General features: G+C 42.3%; 1 protein-coding gene across 1 annotated transcript in view; it reads left to right on the top strand.

Annotated features, from left to right (window-relative positions):
* Positions 1 to 16,986, top strand: part of NFATC3 (nuclear factor of activated T cells 3) — a gene marked incomplete at its 5' end in the record, with an annotated part of 156,718 nt that overhangs the window by 90,268 nt on the left and 49,464 nt on the right. Inside the window, 3 exons of the mRNA XM_025198422.1 lie at positions 8,046 to 8,245; positions 9,278 to 9,450; positions 9,999 to 10,139. Of these exons, the coding sequence (XP_025054207.1) occupies positions 8,046 to 8,245; positions 9,278 to 9,450; positions 9,999 to 10,139 (514 nt within the window). The remainder of the gene's footprint in view (positions 1 to 8,045; positions 8,246 to 9,277; positions 9,451 to 9,998; positions 10,140 to 16,986) is intronic.

The raw sequence follows: 16,986 nt of genomic DNA, 5'->3' as shown, positions 1-16,986 counted from the left end.
CGGCGGCGGGCGGGGGGCGGGGGGGGGGGGGGGGGGGGGCCTTTCCTCCATTGTGATGGTGCCCCCCCCCCAGACCCTCTGGATGGGGTGCTAGTGGGCGGGTGCTGCCCAGGGAACACTGTCACCACAGAGGGAAAGACTGGGCCTCCCACACACAGCTCAGGGCCTGCTGGCAACTCGTCTCCCTGCCCACGGGAGAGGCAGGCACACACCAGGGAGAGGAAAAGTATCAAGCCCCTCACAATTTCTTGTTTTGTTTTTTTTTCTGGTGGAGCCTGCCCATGGCTGAGGGGTATGAGCTGCTGGTGGACTGTCACTGTTCTGTAACAGCGATGGAAATCCCTAAATTGACACAATTAAAAACCCACCAATTAAATATCCACCATTTCAATTCAGGGAGAGCTAAACTCCTGTCACGTGTACAAGCGGCCATGGAGACTACAAAATCATGGAAGAAATGTAATGCTTTTTATAGGGATAAAAAAGCATGAACATTTTTCAAGGTAAATTAGCTAGTGGTGTCTGAGGCCTGTGTGGAGGCAAACTTTTCATTCAGTGGATCTAAAAACATTCAATTTCTTAGTCATTTAACGTTTAATGTTGAAAAACATTCAATTCTTAGTCTTTAACTCCTAGTAACAGGAGCTGTCATCTTCATTTTCACCTAGAGTAGACAACTTTTTCTCACAGAACTCTAAAAATAAAGCTAAACATTCTGCAGATAGTTTGAAATGTACTTTCATATGATTTACTGTGTTTTCTTGGGAAACTGGTAACAGTCTGACCATAGTTGGTTGCATCATTCAAACATTTCTGACACATTACAGTTGTTAAATTTTACAAAGGCTGATACCTAAAATTGAATCCTTTGCTTGGAATTGTGTAAGTTAAGGCTTCTTTAATTCTTGGACAAGAAAGGAACAGTACTGTATTTTAACATTTACTGCTTGAGGTCTTTATGACTGCCAGTTTGCTTGATTTGAAACACACCTTGGAAAGAGGATCATGGTATGCAAAACCATAATCATGTGTGTTACAGTTCTGTGACCGGCTAGACAGTTGACTTGGTTATGACAATACAGAAAAAAAATTATGCAAGTACCTCTGCTCTATCTCACTTTGGGAGCATACACTTACCCATTATCAAATCAGAATTCTTTGGGAATTAGGGGTGATTGACACTATACATCTCACTGACTAAAACTGTAATGTAGAACAGACCTGCCTGTCCTAACTGGTAGCTATTAGGGCTGTGTGAAGCTTCGGTCACTGATTTGATTCAGTGAAGATTCAGCCTGATTTGGTGGCAAAATCTGAATCAAATCAGGAGACCCTTAAATCTCTTTGAATCAAATCGGAACCCTTTGAATTGATTCAGAGAGATTCGGAAAAATTCACCAATTCAGACATAGGTACAGCTTTAAATGTTTTTTTCTACATATCTCTAGGTAGCAGGCAGCTCATTAATGCTGCCATGGTGGGGCAGATGGAGCGTCCCACAGGAGTGCAGGGGGCTCCCCAGCATGCTCGGCAGCAGACCCAGAAGCGGACCAGAAGCACTTCCAGTCCACTTCTGGGTCTACCAGGGAGTGCGCAGGGGGCTCCCCCTGCGCCTCCCCAACTCAGCGACTGGTGCCTCCTGGGTCGGGGGGCACCCGAGATCCCACCATGGCCAATCACCAAGCTGGGAGGGCGCATGGGGTGGGGGGACTCCCCTGCACGCTCCCCAGCAGACCTGGAAGTGGACCAGAAGTACTTCCAGTCCACTTCCAGCTTCACTGCCGAGCATATGGGGGCCCCCCCGTGCTCCTGTGGAATGCTACATCCATCACAGCATTCACGAGCTGTGCCTGGTACCTCGAGGTATGTAGAAAAAATATTTAAATTTGTGTCGATGTCCGAATCGCTGATTCTCCGAATCAGCATCGACTCTTCAGATTCGTCGAATCGAATTGGGGACAGTGATCTGAATCAACGAATTGAGTCACTGTCGCTGATTAGGGCCAAATCTGAATCGAATAGGGCCCATTTTGCACACCCCTAGTAGCTATCTAACTGCAGCAAAACCAGCTAATTCATCCTGTTTCTTAGGCGTGTTTTGTTACATTGGGTATTGCCGCACTATGCTGAAGGTTAGTCATACCACCATTACTTGTAGTATTTCATGCAAAGCTATGTAAAGAAGTGAAAGCCCAGTTATCCTCTGGGTTTATTATATATTTTCAGTGGCTCCAGAACTATTGCTTCCTTCACTTGCTTCTGGTTAATCTGTTTTTTCATAACAGTTGCTTTCTGTAAACCAAAAGATTTAAACTTGCTCACTCAAAGTTAAACTTCTGGTGTTTCAGACCAGGCATTTTTTCCATTGTTGTATAACCGTAATACCATTTGTACATGACACCATATTATTGTTTGTCTGCTTTATATTTGTCTGATATGCATTTGATATTATATATTTAATCTAGTTTAAGGTGGGTATATTGTGTACTGCTGTCCATTTATAGGCAGATGCATTAAAGTCTGGCTGCATAGTTATCTTTTATGTTGAGCCTACATCTCATGCCATCTCTTAATGGAAGTGTTGTTTTGGTTTTTTTACTCACTGGGTTCTGACCAATTCAGAATCTTTCAAATCAGTTGTTTCTAAGGAACTAGCTTTCTCAGCATCTGGAATTGCTTCATAGCTGAAGCATTGCAAAAAGCCAACTTACTTATTAACTCTGCCTTAAGTAGGAACAATTGACCAGAGTCCAATGATTTAAGCACTAACTACACAGATCTCTGTTTGAGCAGTTGTCTGCCACAATCGTTGATATTCATTGTTGTTCTAATACAATTTTGATAAACCTTTGTGTTCTACATAAATAAACATCATGTATGAACACACATGGTTACTAACTGAATTTGTTAAAATATGGGGTAAAATCACATGCCAGCTTCATTTATTATACTGGTTTCTTCATTTCAGTGTCTAAATTGTCCTTATACTTTAACTCTGAATACCTAGTTCACAATTTTACTGTTGGTTCATTAAGAAAATCAATTGCCCCCATTGCAAAATGTCACTAAGCATACAGCAAATAAAAGCAACAATTGCTACCAGCTTTATAGCATTGTTGAGAAACCCAAAGGAGTTGCATGAGGTAAATAGTTTCCCAATGACAGATATTTTGTATCTGCTAATTGTCCTTTTTGTTGACTACAGATGTAAAGCAAGTGAAAAACAACTTCAGGAAAATATCTGTCTGGGCAAATAAGTTAGAAAGTTTTTTAAGCCATCAGTTCTCAACCCTACCATCTTGCCCTGCTTACTATGAAAAAATTCGAGCCCTCAAAATTGTGAGCAGGTTTCTGAAAATGTGAACTGAACATTAACCAGTCCATGATGTATGCATGAATCTTGAGACAGCATGAATCGATAATTTTCTAAGTGATGTGAATTGCCCACTTTCATTTCAGTTGATACCCTGCAGACTCTGCCATCTCATGATGTTTATCCAATGTGACTTCAGTTGGTTTTGGTTTTTTAACTATGAAATTTGTAATTTTTCTGTAGTCAGCTTACATTTTGGGCATTTTTACATGTGCTCTGGGATGCAGCACCAGGTGCTTTAATTAGTGAGCTGTGCTAATTAAACATATCCATGCATTATGTGTATCACATCCCCTTGCGTCCCCGTACTGAAAAAATGGTAGTGGGGTGCTTTGAACTAAAGGTCACCAAACCTATTTTATTTCAAAGTGCCCCACCACCATTTTTTAAGTGCAGAGACATGCAGGGACATTGATATACGTGACACAGAAGACAGGAGCACGTCAATTTCCATGCTCCAACAGACTCGATTACTCAAGTCTGCTCTGACGCACTGGATTTCCAGCACATCGGAGCAGGCTCTGTACATGTCTGTAGGAGCCCTTTGTCTCCCTGCCCTGCTGACATGCATGGAACTGGTTTTTATTCTTCAGTTTTTCCATAAGGGTCAGTAATTAAATAACACTCCACAGTTCTAGAACTATTTCACTAAAATAGATGGAAGCTACCCTTCCTTTCTTCCTTCTCTTTCAAATATATGTGTGCAGTCTAACTTTCTTCTGGCTTGCTCGGACTGAAATACATGTCAAAAAGCTTGGTAGCTACCAGGAGTGTAAAAAAGGTATGCAACCTGGTTTTTTTCTTTTGTTTTGTTTTAAACATAAAGACAACAAGTTATTTGGAAACTAAGTAAAAACCCACAATTTTCATACAAAGTCTTGTGGTTCACAGAAAGATCAAACTGTCTTATTTATGGCATTATAATTAACTATTAAATATATAAGTGGCAGTGTATATAGCAAAATAGCTGGCATGCCTCATATGTAATTGGGGAAGTAATTATGCCCTATGTCTTAGTGGTTATCTGTCCTCTTATGTCCTTCCACCACAACTATAGGTTTTTCTAAATTTGGGTGCATGCTGTAGTCCAGTCTGTAGACCTGGCTAGTCCTTGATAGATTTTCTATTGTGTGTCATTTCAGTAGCTCCATTTTCATGTTATTTTTGTGCTGCTTCTCGTTTGGAATAGAGTCAAACATTTCCAGGTTGGCCAGTCTGTTCATTTCCAATCCCTTGGTTGATTGTGGTCAGCCACAAGCATCATATTTCTATTCATGTTGCTACCGTTAGAGGTGTACCAATACATCAGTCCAATATTGGATCAGCACAGATATAAAGAAAATTGACTATATAAGAAATCGGCCTGATGTGGCCAATAATTTGGCTGATAGATACCTGTGCGTGCATGCAGCCGCAGTGCAGCACTGAGGCAGCGAGTAGCACAACCTGGCAGCATGGAGAGCTGCCTGCAGCTGATAAGTCTGTTGTGGTGAGGGGGGAGGGAAGGGGCGTGGCAGGGGCAGATCAATGCCCCCCACAATGATGGAGGGAGTGGGACTGGGGCTGGGGTAGGTGCTGCCTGGGTGGGGCGGGGCGTGGGATGGAGCTGCAGCTCGTCTGGAGGGCACAGGGAACAGGGGAGGCAGGGGAAGGTGGCTCCTGCCACTCGTCCGGGAGGGTACGGAGGGAGAGGCGTGTGCCCCTGGATCTGCGCGGGGTGGACTAGGCGGGCTGCAGCTGGGGGCCACTCTACACTGCGCTTGGGGTGGGCGGGCAGCAGCAGCACTGGAAGGGTGCTATAGGGGGCTACAGCAAAATTTGGGATGGCTGCAGCCCCGCCCCCCATAGCTCCCCTCCCAGCAGCACTGCTGCCTGCCCTGAGCACAGCCCTGCAGCCTGCCCAGTTTGCCCAGTGCAGATCTGGGGTCACATGTCTGTCCCCGTGCCCTCCCAGACGAGTGGCAGGAGCCATCCCTGTCCTGCTCCCCATGCCCCCTGGACGAGCTGCGTCTCTATCCCACACCCACCTCACCCCAGCTGGGCAGTGGCTGTCCCAGTCCCACTCCCTCCCTCATTGCGGGGAGTGTTGATCTGCCCCTCCATGCCCCTTCCCTCCCTCTTCCCCTTTAACTACAACAGACTTACCAGCTGAACACAACTGTATCAGAAATTGGATTGGTCTCGGCTGATATGCCTCCTTAAAAATCGTCTACTAGTATCAGCCCCCCGAATCTCTATTAGTGCACCATTGAGGCTACCATTGAGGTTTTTTTGGTTGTTTTCTTTTTCTCAGAGGTTCTGTTCTGACAGGAAAACTTTCGTGAAATTACTGTTGGTGTTATTCTGTAATGATTACCTTGTGTCTTCCATCTGTTATGTGCATTCTGTTTTGTTTGTAACTTCTCTTCTAATGTCCAGTGCAGCTATCTCAGCAGCATCTAGTTGGGGATGGTTCTGCTTTGAGCAGGGGGTTGGACTAGATGACCTCCTGAGGTCCCTTCCAACCCAAACTTTCTATGATTCTGTCTACAGATTGTTCATATTAGCTGGTCTAACACACCTAGTTTATGGGAACAGCACATCCTAGAAAATTTATGTACCGGTGCCAGATCCTGACATTCTGCTTCAACTATACTGGTATACATGGGAAAAGAGATTTTGTAGGAGGGAGAGGGAAATAATGGTGTGGAAAATTTGAGGATGGATGCTACAGAGATTTTTTTTAATTATTTTTTTGAGGAGGCAAGCTGCCATTTTTTCCATAACTTGAAATTATTTGTGTTCAGAATCCAGATCTTGATATATGCCTATCTCTTCAATTTTAGTTGCGTAACTTTTTCTCCAAGTACTTTAGTTAGTGTCATGAATGAATAAAATGTAAGAACAAGCTCAGTCTTTTCTATTATATTTTTGAAGAACATAAGATTATTTTATGCAGGCAAAATGACAACATCCTGACTTGTTTGAATAAATTCAGTTAAGTAACTGAAATGTTTAGATTAGAAGCTTATCCTTAATTTTTAAACTGCTTAAATCTGTATTAGACTGTATAATTTTTTTACAGAAATAAATATGCTAGCAATATTTTGACAAATATAATTTTACTTTTTATGAATTCTTTTAAAATTTCTAGAAATTCAATCTCTGGCCTAAAAAATAAATAAAAGCTGTAATAGGTAGATTTTGGAGTTGGACACTTATATGCTTATTGATCTTTTTTCTAGGAAAATTTTTTAAAGAATTAACTTTTTTTAACTCTTCCCCTTCATTCTGCCACAATGATTTGTGATAAGTTTTCATCTAAGTCAGTGACTGACTTCAGTTACATGAGCAGTCACTGTTAAAAGTTTCAATAACATATATGTCTTTAAGTGGACCATGGGAAACATACTTTAGTTCAGTGGTGCTCAACCTATGGGCCACTGGCTGGATGATGTGGCCCCACATGCCAAATTGCACTGGCACATGGGACTAAGTTGTGGCCAGATCAGCCATGTGGAACAAGCTTTGCACCAGTCATCCAACCTGCAGGGACAAACAGGTGCAGCACTGTTCTGGGTCAAAGGAAAATGTATAAATCTTGTACCACAGTTATGCATATCTGCATAGATAGCATATATATTGCATGTAGGGGTGCACCAATAGAGATTTTGGGGGCCAATACCAATAGCCAGTTTTTAAGGAGGCGTGTTGGCCAATACCAATCCTATTTCTGATACACAGGCTGGCAGCTTGAAGAGCAGTGTCTGGCTGCTAAATCGGTTGTGGTGGAACAGGAGGGGGAAGGGAAGGGGCGTGGTGGGGAGGGGCAGATGAGGCCCTTGCGGTGAGGGAGGGAGTGGGGCAGGGGCTGGGACAGGTGCTGCCCAGGCAGGGCGGGGCACAGGATGGAGCTGCGGCTCATTTGTGGGGCACAGGGAAGGGAGGCATTCTCACCGCTGCGCGCACCCCTGGAGGACATGGGGGGGGGTGCACCCCCGGATCTGTACCCGGGGTAGCGGGGCTGCTACTGTGGGCTGAGGCTGGGGCTGCACCAGGCTCTTTCTGGCAGGGGCTGGGCCGGGCTGTGCTTGGGGCAGGTGACAGCGGCGCTGGGAGGTGGGCTGTGGGGGGGCTGCAGCCACCCCAAAATTCACTGTAGCCCCCCCAACTCCTCCCAGTGCCACTGCCCGCCCTAAATCGAGCACAGCCCGGTCTAGCCCCCAGTAGTAAGAGCCCGGCGCAGCCCTAGCCCTCCCGCCCCGCACAGATCCGGGGACACATGCCCCCCATGTCCTTCTGGGGTACACATAGCAGCAGGAGCTTCCCCCTGCTTCAATCTCTGACCTAAAAACAGAGTCCCACAGTCTCTGTCCCATGCCCCACCCTGCCCTAGCTGTGCAGCACCTGCTCCAACCCCACTCCCTCACCACAGGGGCCTTGATCTGCCTCCCTATGCCCCTTCCCTCCCCCCTCCCCTTCCACCACAACAGACTTACCAGCTGCACACAGCTCTCCAAGCTGCCCAGCTGTGCTGCAGCTGCACATATGCATAGGGCATTTAATATCTGAACCCTTTTTTGCTTTTTGTATGCATATAAAGTGAAATGACTTAATGCAAACACCCTTAATAAAGTAAAATGACTTAATGCATTCAATGAATGCTTTAATATTGTATATTGTTTTTTATCAGCTCCTGGGCTACAACGAAAAACAAGTAAACCTACAGATGTTCATTGGCACAGCAGATGATCGCTACTTACGACCTCATGCATTCTACCAGGTGCACCGAATCACTGGGAAAACAGTTGCTACTGCTAGCCAAGAGATAATAATTGCCAGCACAAAAGTTTTGGAAATTCCACTTCTTCCTGAAAATAAAATGTCGGCTAGGTGTGTTGCAATATTCATTCCAAATTCACCAGCTAGTCATGTATTCCTTTCAGATAAATCGAGATTAGAAACAAGAATCTTTAAAAAAAAATTTTAACATAACTATTGATTTTAATTCTCTTCTAAATGTAGTGTCCAAGTTACTTTTTCTAAAATTACAAAAACAAAGGTAATGTTTTATTATGATTATTGGTACTTGTATTTGGATTTTTAGCCTAAGTTCTTCAAGCCTCTCTGCTAGACGTAAAAACAGTGCAATAAATATCTTAGCAAAAAATGGAACTAGTTACTACAACTGTAATTCTACACCACAATACTTTGGAGCCAGTGAACCAAGAACAATATAAATACAGATTAGTTCACTCTCTCTTATCTCTCACTCTAAATAAACTCTTTTTTTTAACTTTACAGATTATCACATCATGCAGCAATACATTTGCTTTAACAGGCTTTAAGGTGGTGTGTTTAATACTGGCCCTGTCTTCTCTTTTTTCAGTGAGATGTGTCATGTAAAATCATATATTTTATGTTGCTAAGTAACTGATGTAATGAATGGAAAAAATAAAAATTGGCAATTCTGGAATATCAGAATGGGGTTTCTGATATGCTTGTTGAGTGCAAGTTTGATGAGGTTATACCTTTTTCCCTAGAGAATTATACAGTGGTTGCTGCTTTCCTTTTTGCAAATATTTGTCAATTTGAGCGACTTGCTTAAGAAAATTTGTCATTAAGTGTCATTGTAAAACAATTAGTAATATTTTACTTTTAAAAAGTGAAAAGGGTGGCAGAGATTATAAATCTCCAAGATGTAATTTTTTAACTGCAACCCATAGTTAGCATTACATTAGTTGGTGTTAATTTGAAGTTTCCTAGTAGCAGCTGTCTAAGATACTGGAACCAATAAAAAATTATAAGGTGCATTTTTAGTTTTTTTAAGCAAGTTTAAAGTTAAAGCTCCTAGAAAGGATTTTTGGATCATTTAGTAGTTTCTGACTTGTTTTCCTCCATCTAATTTCTAACCCTTCACCCCAGTATTGATTGTGCAGGTATTTTGAAACTTCGCAATTCAGATATAGAGCTCCGTAAAGGAGAGACAGATATTGGAAGAAAGAACACCAGAGTGCGTCTTGTGTTTCGAGTTCACATCCCACAGACTGGTGGAAAAGTCTTGTGTCTACAAACCGCTTCCATACCTGTTGAATGCTGTAAGTTTGTAACAATTGATTTTACATTTGCTTAAAATCTCAGTCACCAATAGTAAGATTTTTATTTTCATTTGTCTGTGCAACTGGAGAAGGAAAATACCAACATTGGATAAAATTTTACAGTAATATATCTTACTTTAGAATACTCAAGATATTGTTAATTTAAATGAAAAGTGAATTACAGTATTTAAGTTTACCTATCTTGTCATAATATTGAATCGTGATACTGCTTGCAAAACTAGTGGACATCTGAAGTTTTGGATGAACTTATAACTTACACAAGGAAAACTTGTAACTTAAATTATAAAGCTTTTATTAAGGTATCATGGCTTGGCATTTAATTCTTTATGGATCACGCCACAATTTCAGTTTGATTCAAATTATGAAAGTAAAGAATAACTATACCACAATTCTCTTTCCACAACTTGATTACGTATGAAAAGAAAATATGATATTGGATACAATATTCAGATTTTAAATGGGATTTCAGTGCAGGTTTAAGCTTGTAGATAAATATTTTTTCTTCTTTTCAATCATTTAAAAAATAGCTCAGCGATCTGCTCAAGAACTTCCTCAGATTGAAAAATACAGCATCAACAGTTGTTCTGTAAATGGAGGCCAAGAAATGGTTGTGACTGGATCTAATTTTCTCCCAGAATCAAAAATCATATTTTTTGAAAAAGGACAAGGTACGTTACTTTTTCAAGTCTGAAAAGAACTGCAAGAGCTGAACTGAGTTGTTAAGTGATGTAGAAGTATTAAAAGCATTGTGAGTTGTAATCTAGCACTATAATTTAGGTTGTCTGTGTCCTGTTTGGCTGCCTATATGAAAGAAACGCCATTGGTGTCATAAATCATCAAGGCAGTTGCATACTAACTAGTACGTAATAGAAACTCGGAAACTGAAGGGTGGGAAGGGATGCCTGTTTACACATCATTTTTCTTCTTCTTCTTCAAAGAAAAATGTAAATAGAATATAGAAACAAAAACTGTGGCCCTGGAGAGAGGCAGACATTTGAAACTCCAAATTCTGCTCATTTGGAGTGCGTCAGTGCTGTACATGTGCACAGCCCTTAAGCATGCCTCCCTGCTAGAGCACTTCAGAATCACTGTGGCAGCATGCAGTGACTTGCTGTCCAGTAAAGGGGTACAGCCCCACTGTGCGGGGGGAGTGGACAGCCAATGAATGCTCTCTTGTGCACTCAGTGTCTGTTCTCCCCATTCTAAAGGTGGAGAGCCACACAAGGAATCATTATCTTCAGCACCAAAGCTCCATGCACCCCCTCCCCCTTCTGTCCCCCCAGTGGAACTGGAAGACCAGAGAAGGATAGGCATACAGGGATTCCCACTCTCCAGCTCCAACAGCAGAGTAACTCTATTACAGGGGAAGAATAAGTATCAGGGGCAAACACCAAAATGGAAAGTCTTGTATTCGTGTAGCTATGTTGAACAATTAAAAGGGAAGAGATAAAACAATATCTAACATAGGTTAGACCAGCCATTCTCAACTGGGGGTCCGTGGCCTCCTGGGGGACCATGAGCAGGTTTCAGGGGGTCTGTGCCTAAGGGACAAGGAGGCAGGAGTGTGGAGGTTGGGCATAGGCAACACGTGGGGGGTGCATAGGGAGGGTGTGGGGCACATGCCCCCCCCAGATTTGTGCACCCAGAGCAGGCCCAGGGCTGCAGCCTGCCCAGATCAGCACAGGTGGGAGCCACCTCTGCAGCCCAGCACATGGAACCCAGTGCATGAGGGTGGAGTGGGGTGGCAAGAACTTTTGCCACCACCACCGCTGGGCCCCCTGCACTAGCCACACTACCAGTAGTGCAAGGAGTAATGGACCAGGGGGGACTGCTGCTCTCACCTCCTTCCTCTGGCAGCCACTTGCACTTTAGGCTGTAGCTCTATCCTGGAGGGGAGGTGGGCTGGGTGGCAGCATGGGTGGCCTGAAGGGGGCAGTGGCGGATAGGCCATGGTGGCATGGTAGAGCTGCGGCCTGGCACACGAGTGACTGGTGGTGGGAGGGGGTGAGGGCAGTCCTCCCCGCCCCCTTCCGCCCCCCCCCAGTCAGTTACTCCTCTTGCTGCTGGCAGCACAGCTGGTGCAGGGGTCTCGGCAGTGGCAGCAATAAGTCTTGCTGCTCCACCCCACACATATACACCCCACACCCTGCCCCACACACTGGAGGGTTGGGGGAAGGGGGCAGTGGGGCACCCGCAGGGGTGGAGGGCTGTGGGTTGAGAGTGAGGGGCACTGGCAGGTGGGCCATGGAGTTCTTATAGCGTGATTGGGGGTGGGCCTTAGGAAGAAAAAGGTTGAGAACCCATGGACTACACTACTTTAGACTAGTATCTAGATTTTTTGTTTGCATTTTTTCCCCAGAATGCAACGAGATATCAGTAGTTCTTGAAAAATCTGCATTATATAACATACTTGTTAAGCAGGTACATCTGCTTTTGGTTAATTTATGAACGTAAACAGGCCTAAGCTTAAGTGTTTGCAGTGTATATCAGCAAGGCACCAAAGTGACAAATATCCAATTTATATGTGCTTACTGGGAAGGAATATGGAGCCAATTAAATAGAAGCACTTAAAAGTCTGGCCTTTTTTAAACACCTGTACACATCCTAATAATATTCATTCTGAGATTCCAACTCCAATCTTAAATGAACGCAGTAAAAAAGATCAAAACTGAAAGATCAAAATAGTATTTAATACACTTGTCATTAAGGGCATTCATTTTATGTTTCTTCATAAAAGTTTGAATATCCAAGTACAGAAAAACAGATAATATCAGATTTTTCTCATACAATATGTAATATTAACAAACTAACTTACAAGAGCATGTTAGATTGTTAGATTTGTTCAGAGTCATCTCTAAGGAATAGGGCCTTCAAAAATTTGCAGTTTGGATAGGTAAACATTATATAGTTTTGGAAGACTAATTTAACAAAGTAACTATTTGCTTTTGAACATGCAGTTTAAAATTTATCTAGGGAATCCAGGGCATTGCAACACATGGCCCTTGGTGACAAGGTGTTTGGCCTCTACCTCTGGTCTGGGCAGGTGCATCTGCTGCTTATCCTGTGGATCCAGCCTGTGACAAACCCTATGGTCTGTATTTGGCCCAAGGCATGGGGGAAGGTTGACACCCCTACTTTAGGATAGCTGGAATCTGATAGGCAGCATGCTGTCTGTGATTTCCCTTTATTTAAAATACCTACTTCTCAAAGTGTGTATTTGGCATCACAAAACAAGGTTACTTTTCTTGTATCTCTGATGTCTTTCTTTTCACAGTTTTATTGATGCAACTGCCTTATTCTTGTTCTTACTTACAGTGTAATCTTTTTCTCTTCTCAAAGAGTAGCTGTCCATTATGTCCTTACATTTACTTTTTGTGGACTTGATGCCATATTCCTCCATATTGCTTCATTTTCTGCTTCCTTCCTGAAAGTGTTCAAATATCAGGCAGTATAAAGGAAACGTTTCCTCTGGGTTTAGAATGAGGGAGTTACCATAAATTAGACAATAAAATACCCAGTAAAACTAGGTACTGTCATATTCTTCATCATACTTGGTACATGCAGAGCACGTCTACATGTGACACTACGTCACCGTAGCAATGTGTTACAGCGACATAGATTCAGAGGTCAAAAACTGTGATGCCGCAGCTACATTGCTGTAGAGATGCACTCCAGTGGTATAGTGAATTGCTATAGTGACATAGCATCTAAAAATAACCATGCGCTGTGCGGACAGCGCAGTATGGGCTGTTGCTGTGCCATCGTGTAGTACTTCCCAAAGAAAGTACTGCATGATGGCGCAATAACAACAGCACCATCGGGGCACATGTAGACATGCCCCCTGTTACTGAAATTAAATATTCCTCCCTACAAAATAAAAAGAAGACCTGATTCTTTAAACAACTTGTCATGTATTTTACCCTCATGTTTATTCCATGGGGTTACTGTGACATAAACAGATGTGTTAGCCCCTGTTAGTTTGGTATGTGCCAAACTAACTGTATGACTTCTCAGGATGATGAAACAAATGGTGCATATCTCATGACAAAGATTACTTTTTTAAGTGGGTTGTGATCTTGAAGAATAGAAGACAACAATGAAGGTACCAGTGTTGATTGTTAAAGCAGTTATTTTTAGACTTTAGAAGTCACTTCAGCTATTCTTTGTAAAAAAAATGTTTTTGGAACTCACTGCGGCTTCATGGGACCTGTTTCAGGATAGCTTCTTAATCCAATATGCCTTTGCCAGTTCTGTAGAAAGGTCAAACTTTCTGTTATATGTAAAAGTATTAGCCTACTTCAGGAATAATTTGATTAACCTATAGCTAAATGAGAATTGAAAAATGCATTGTAAAAATGTATAACTAAAGTTGACTTTCTTGTGAGATTTTATTGGCTAAGCCTCTTCTACAGCATTAAAAATATCTTCATTCACTTATTTTATCTTCTTAATGCAGCTTCCCTCTCACTTCTCCTCCTCCTGGCCCAATATATCCTCTCCTCCTGGCTTAAAGAGGAGAGCTGGAGAGTACTCTGGGGAATAACAGCAACATTCATGCTGCTACTTACTGGAAATTTTAGGTGGGAAGAGTCTAGTGTAGAAATAACTTTTAGCATACTATCTCACATCAGATGCCATGGCTCTTATCTAATGGTCAGCCTCAGCCTAAGCTTGTTTAACCTTAACTAGTTCATAGTCTCTTAATCTTCCAAACAAACAAGGTGAAATAAGGAAATATTTAATATGACAGAGCCTTGATTGATACCATTAATCTAATAAATGTGTTTTTTAATGAATTATTGTCTTGATGACCAGGTTATAAGGTCTGCAAGCTATGGAAGTTTTCTTATAGTGGGTTCGCCTTGATCTTTTCTGTTTGATTAGTCAGCTTCTCAAAAACTTGTAATCTGATTAGTATTAATTGTTACTTTTATAGATAAGTAATTGAATGGTTGCCCGAGGAAAAAAAATAAAATAGTGCAATCTGGTTAATTCAGCACAGGAATAACTCACTGATATAATTTATTAGTGCACTGAACCCCTGCCAGAATCCTATTGATCTTTATAAAAAATACTTTTAACTAATTTGTCACTGGTGTAAAATGTGATTTATTTTTTCTAAAAAGTATGCACATAAATCACAAGGAAATTTACTACTGGTAATCTGTTTTTAATTTGACTTAAAAGATACTGGCCTGTGAGGTTATTGAGTTGTCTGGCATCTTGTGAAGGCATTGCGCCTTTAAGCGAAGTCTTGTAAGTGGCCACTGAGCTCAACCTTCAGCAGAAAGAGCAAAACAATTAAATGACATCAAAGCACTACCTTAACTCAGTATCATTCTTAAAATTCATTAGTGAATTTCATTAATCCATGTGTGCAATGCTTTTTTTGTCCAACAGTTCCTCATCTTGTGAAAGAAAACTGATTAAATGTAATCTACATTTAAAAAATATAGGGTGTGTTTGGGGATTAATGAATTGGCAATATAGAGTGGATATTAGGATTATTTTGAATTGAAACTGCTATATCTAATATTTAATACTTTTTAGTTTCTAAAACAGTAAAGCCATTTTCCCATTCACATACTAAATTTTGCTTAGTCACCTGGACTCTTTCTATCCGAACCTCTTAAAATGACTTCTTTAAGACAAAACATAATATTTTTTGAGATGTGCTTAATCAGTGAGTGAGTCTGAGAGTCTTTCATGTTCAACGTTTGAAAGGTCTTTTACTCGTTGAAATAGTGTCATTGATACAGGATGTTTTTAATTTTGTAGTTTTTTCTTATATTTTGTAATTATTGTCATAGCTGAGACGTTGGCATCAGAGTCCATTATGTGTACTTCTGTTCAAAATTGCATATAAATAAAGTCTTGTGGTAAAGTTGCTACATAATATACTTGACAGAGCCACAAAAACAAGGAAAAAAGTTTAAGTACATATCCTCTGAGCATACCCACACGCTTCACCATAACTGCTATGCATTACAGATCATGCACTTATGCTGACAGTCCACACATAGCATCTGGTGAAGTAGACAGTTGCCTATGAAAGCTCATGCCTTTCTGAACCAGCTGCTCACTTTTACACATACTCCGGGTGTCGGGGGGAGCGCTGTAATTAAAGTGGCTCTAGAGCAGTTTCTCATGTATTGGCATTGCCACGCTTCAAAATGGTGGTGGGGGCACTTGAACTAAAGCTCATTCCATGAACTTTAGTTCAACCACCCCTGCTGACATTTTGAAATGCAAGGACACTAATACACAAGGCGCGGAAGCTGGCTAGAGAGTGGGAATTACCACGCTTCAGCACTCAATTGATTAAGTCTGCTCTGCACCGTAATTACAGCGCATTGGAGCAGCCCTGCAGCATGTCTACAGGCACCCTAAGGTGCCATCCTGCCCTACCTTCTCCTTGACTTCAGACTAACACTGCTAACCATTTCTCAGACTGCACTACTTAAATCTGCTCCCATTGGGACATTAGCCTTCTGACACCTTTACCACAGTACTCTTTCCTGGCATCGAACTGCTACAGAAAGCTGTAACTAATAATTGTTTGTGGACAGAACTTAATAACATGGTTGCTGGAAAGCTGGCGTATGTAGGAGGCCAACATTAAGATTGTATGTAATCTGATTTGAGCAATATCTGTGGTTCTAAGGACACAAAGTATAGGTTCTGTACTTTCTAACTTTTGTTTGTTTGTTTTTGATGATTCTGACAAGTATGTGGAGCAACTCAAGTATGAACCCCCTTATTAAGAAAGGGAGAAGGGATGATCTGGGTAACTTCAGGCCAGTCAGTCTTACCTCTATCCCTGGGAAAATGCTAGAGAAAATAATCAAAGAACACATTTGTGAAGGCCCAGCAGGGGAAACGATGCTGAGGGGAAACCAGCACGGGTTTATCACAGGTAGATCATGCCTGACAAACGTTGTAGCCTTCTATGACCAGGTCACACACTGCCTGGACACAGGAGCTGAGGCTGATGTCATCTTCCTGGACTTTAGGAAGGCCTTCGACACAGTCTCACACCTATCCTCATTGGGAAGCTAGCAGACTGCGGAGTGGACGCCTACACGGTCAGGTGGGTGGCCAACTGGCTTAGGGACCACACCCAGAGAGTGGTGGTGGATGGTTCTCTCTCAGCCTGGAGGGAGGTGGGCAGTGGGGTCCCGCAAGTTTTGGTCCTCGAACCGGTATTATTTAATATCTTCATCAGCGATTTGGACGAGGACGTGGAGAGCACCCTCTCCAAGTTTGTTGATGATACCAAGTTATGGGGCAAAGTTAGTACACCAGAGGGCAGGGAGCAGATTCAGGCTGACCTGGACAGGTTGGATCAATGGACAGAGAGAAATAGGATGCAATTTAATAAAGATAAATGTAAGGTACTCCACCTGGGAAGGAGGAATCCCCAGCACACCTATAGGTTGAGGAGTGTCCTTCTCAGCAGCTCAGAGGCAGAGAGGGATCTTGGAGTCATAATTGACTCCAAGATGAACATGAGCC

This window comes from Alligator sinensis, unplaced genomic scaffold, assembly GCF_000455745.1.
Source record: "Alligator sinensis unplaced genomic scaffold, ASM45574v1 scaffold97_1, whole genome shotgun sequence".
NCBI lineage: Eukaryota > Metazoa > Chordata > Crocodylia > Alligatoridae > Alligator > Alligator sinensis.
Note: the sequence above shows the minus strand (reverse complement) of the source record. Positions and strands in the feature narration are given on the sequence as shown.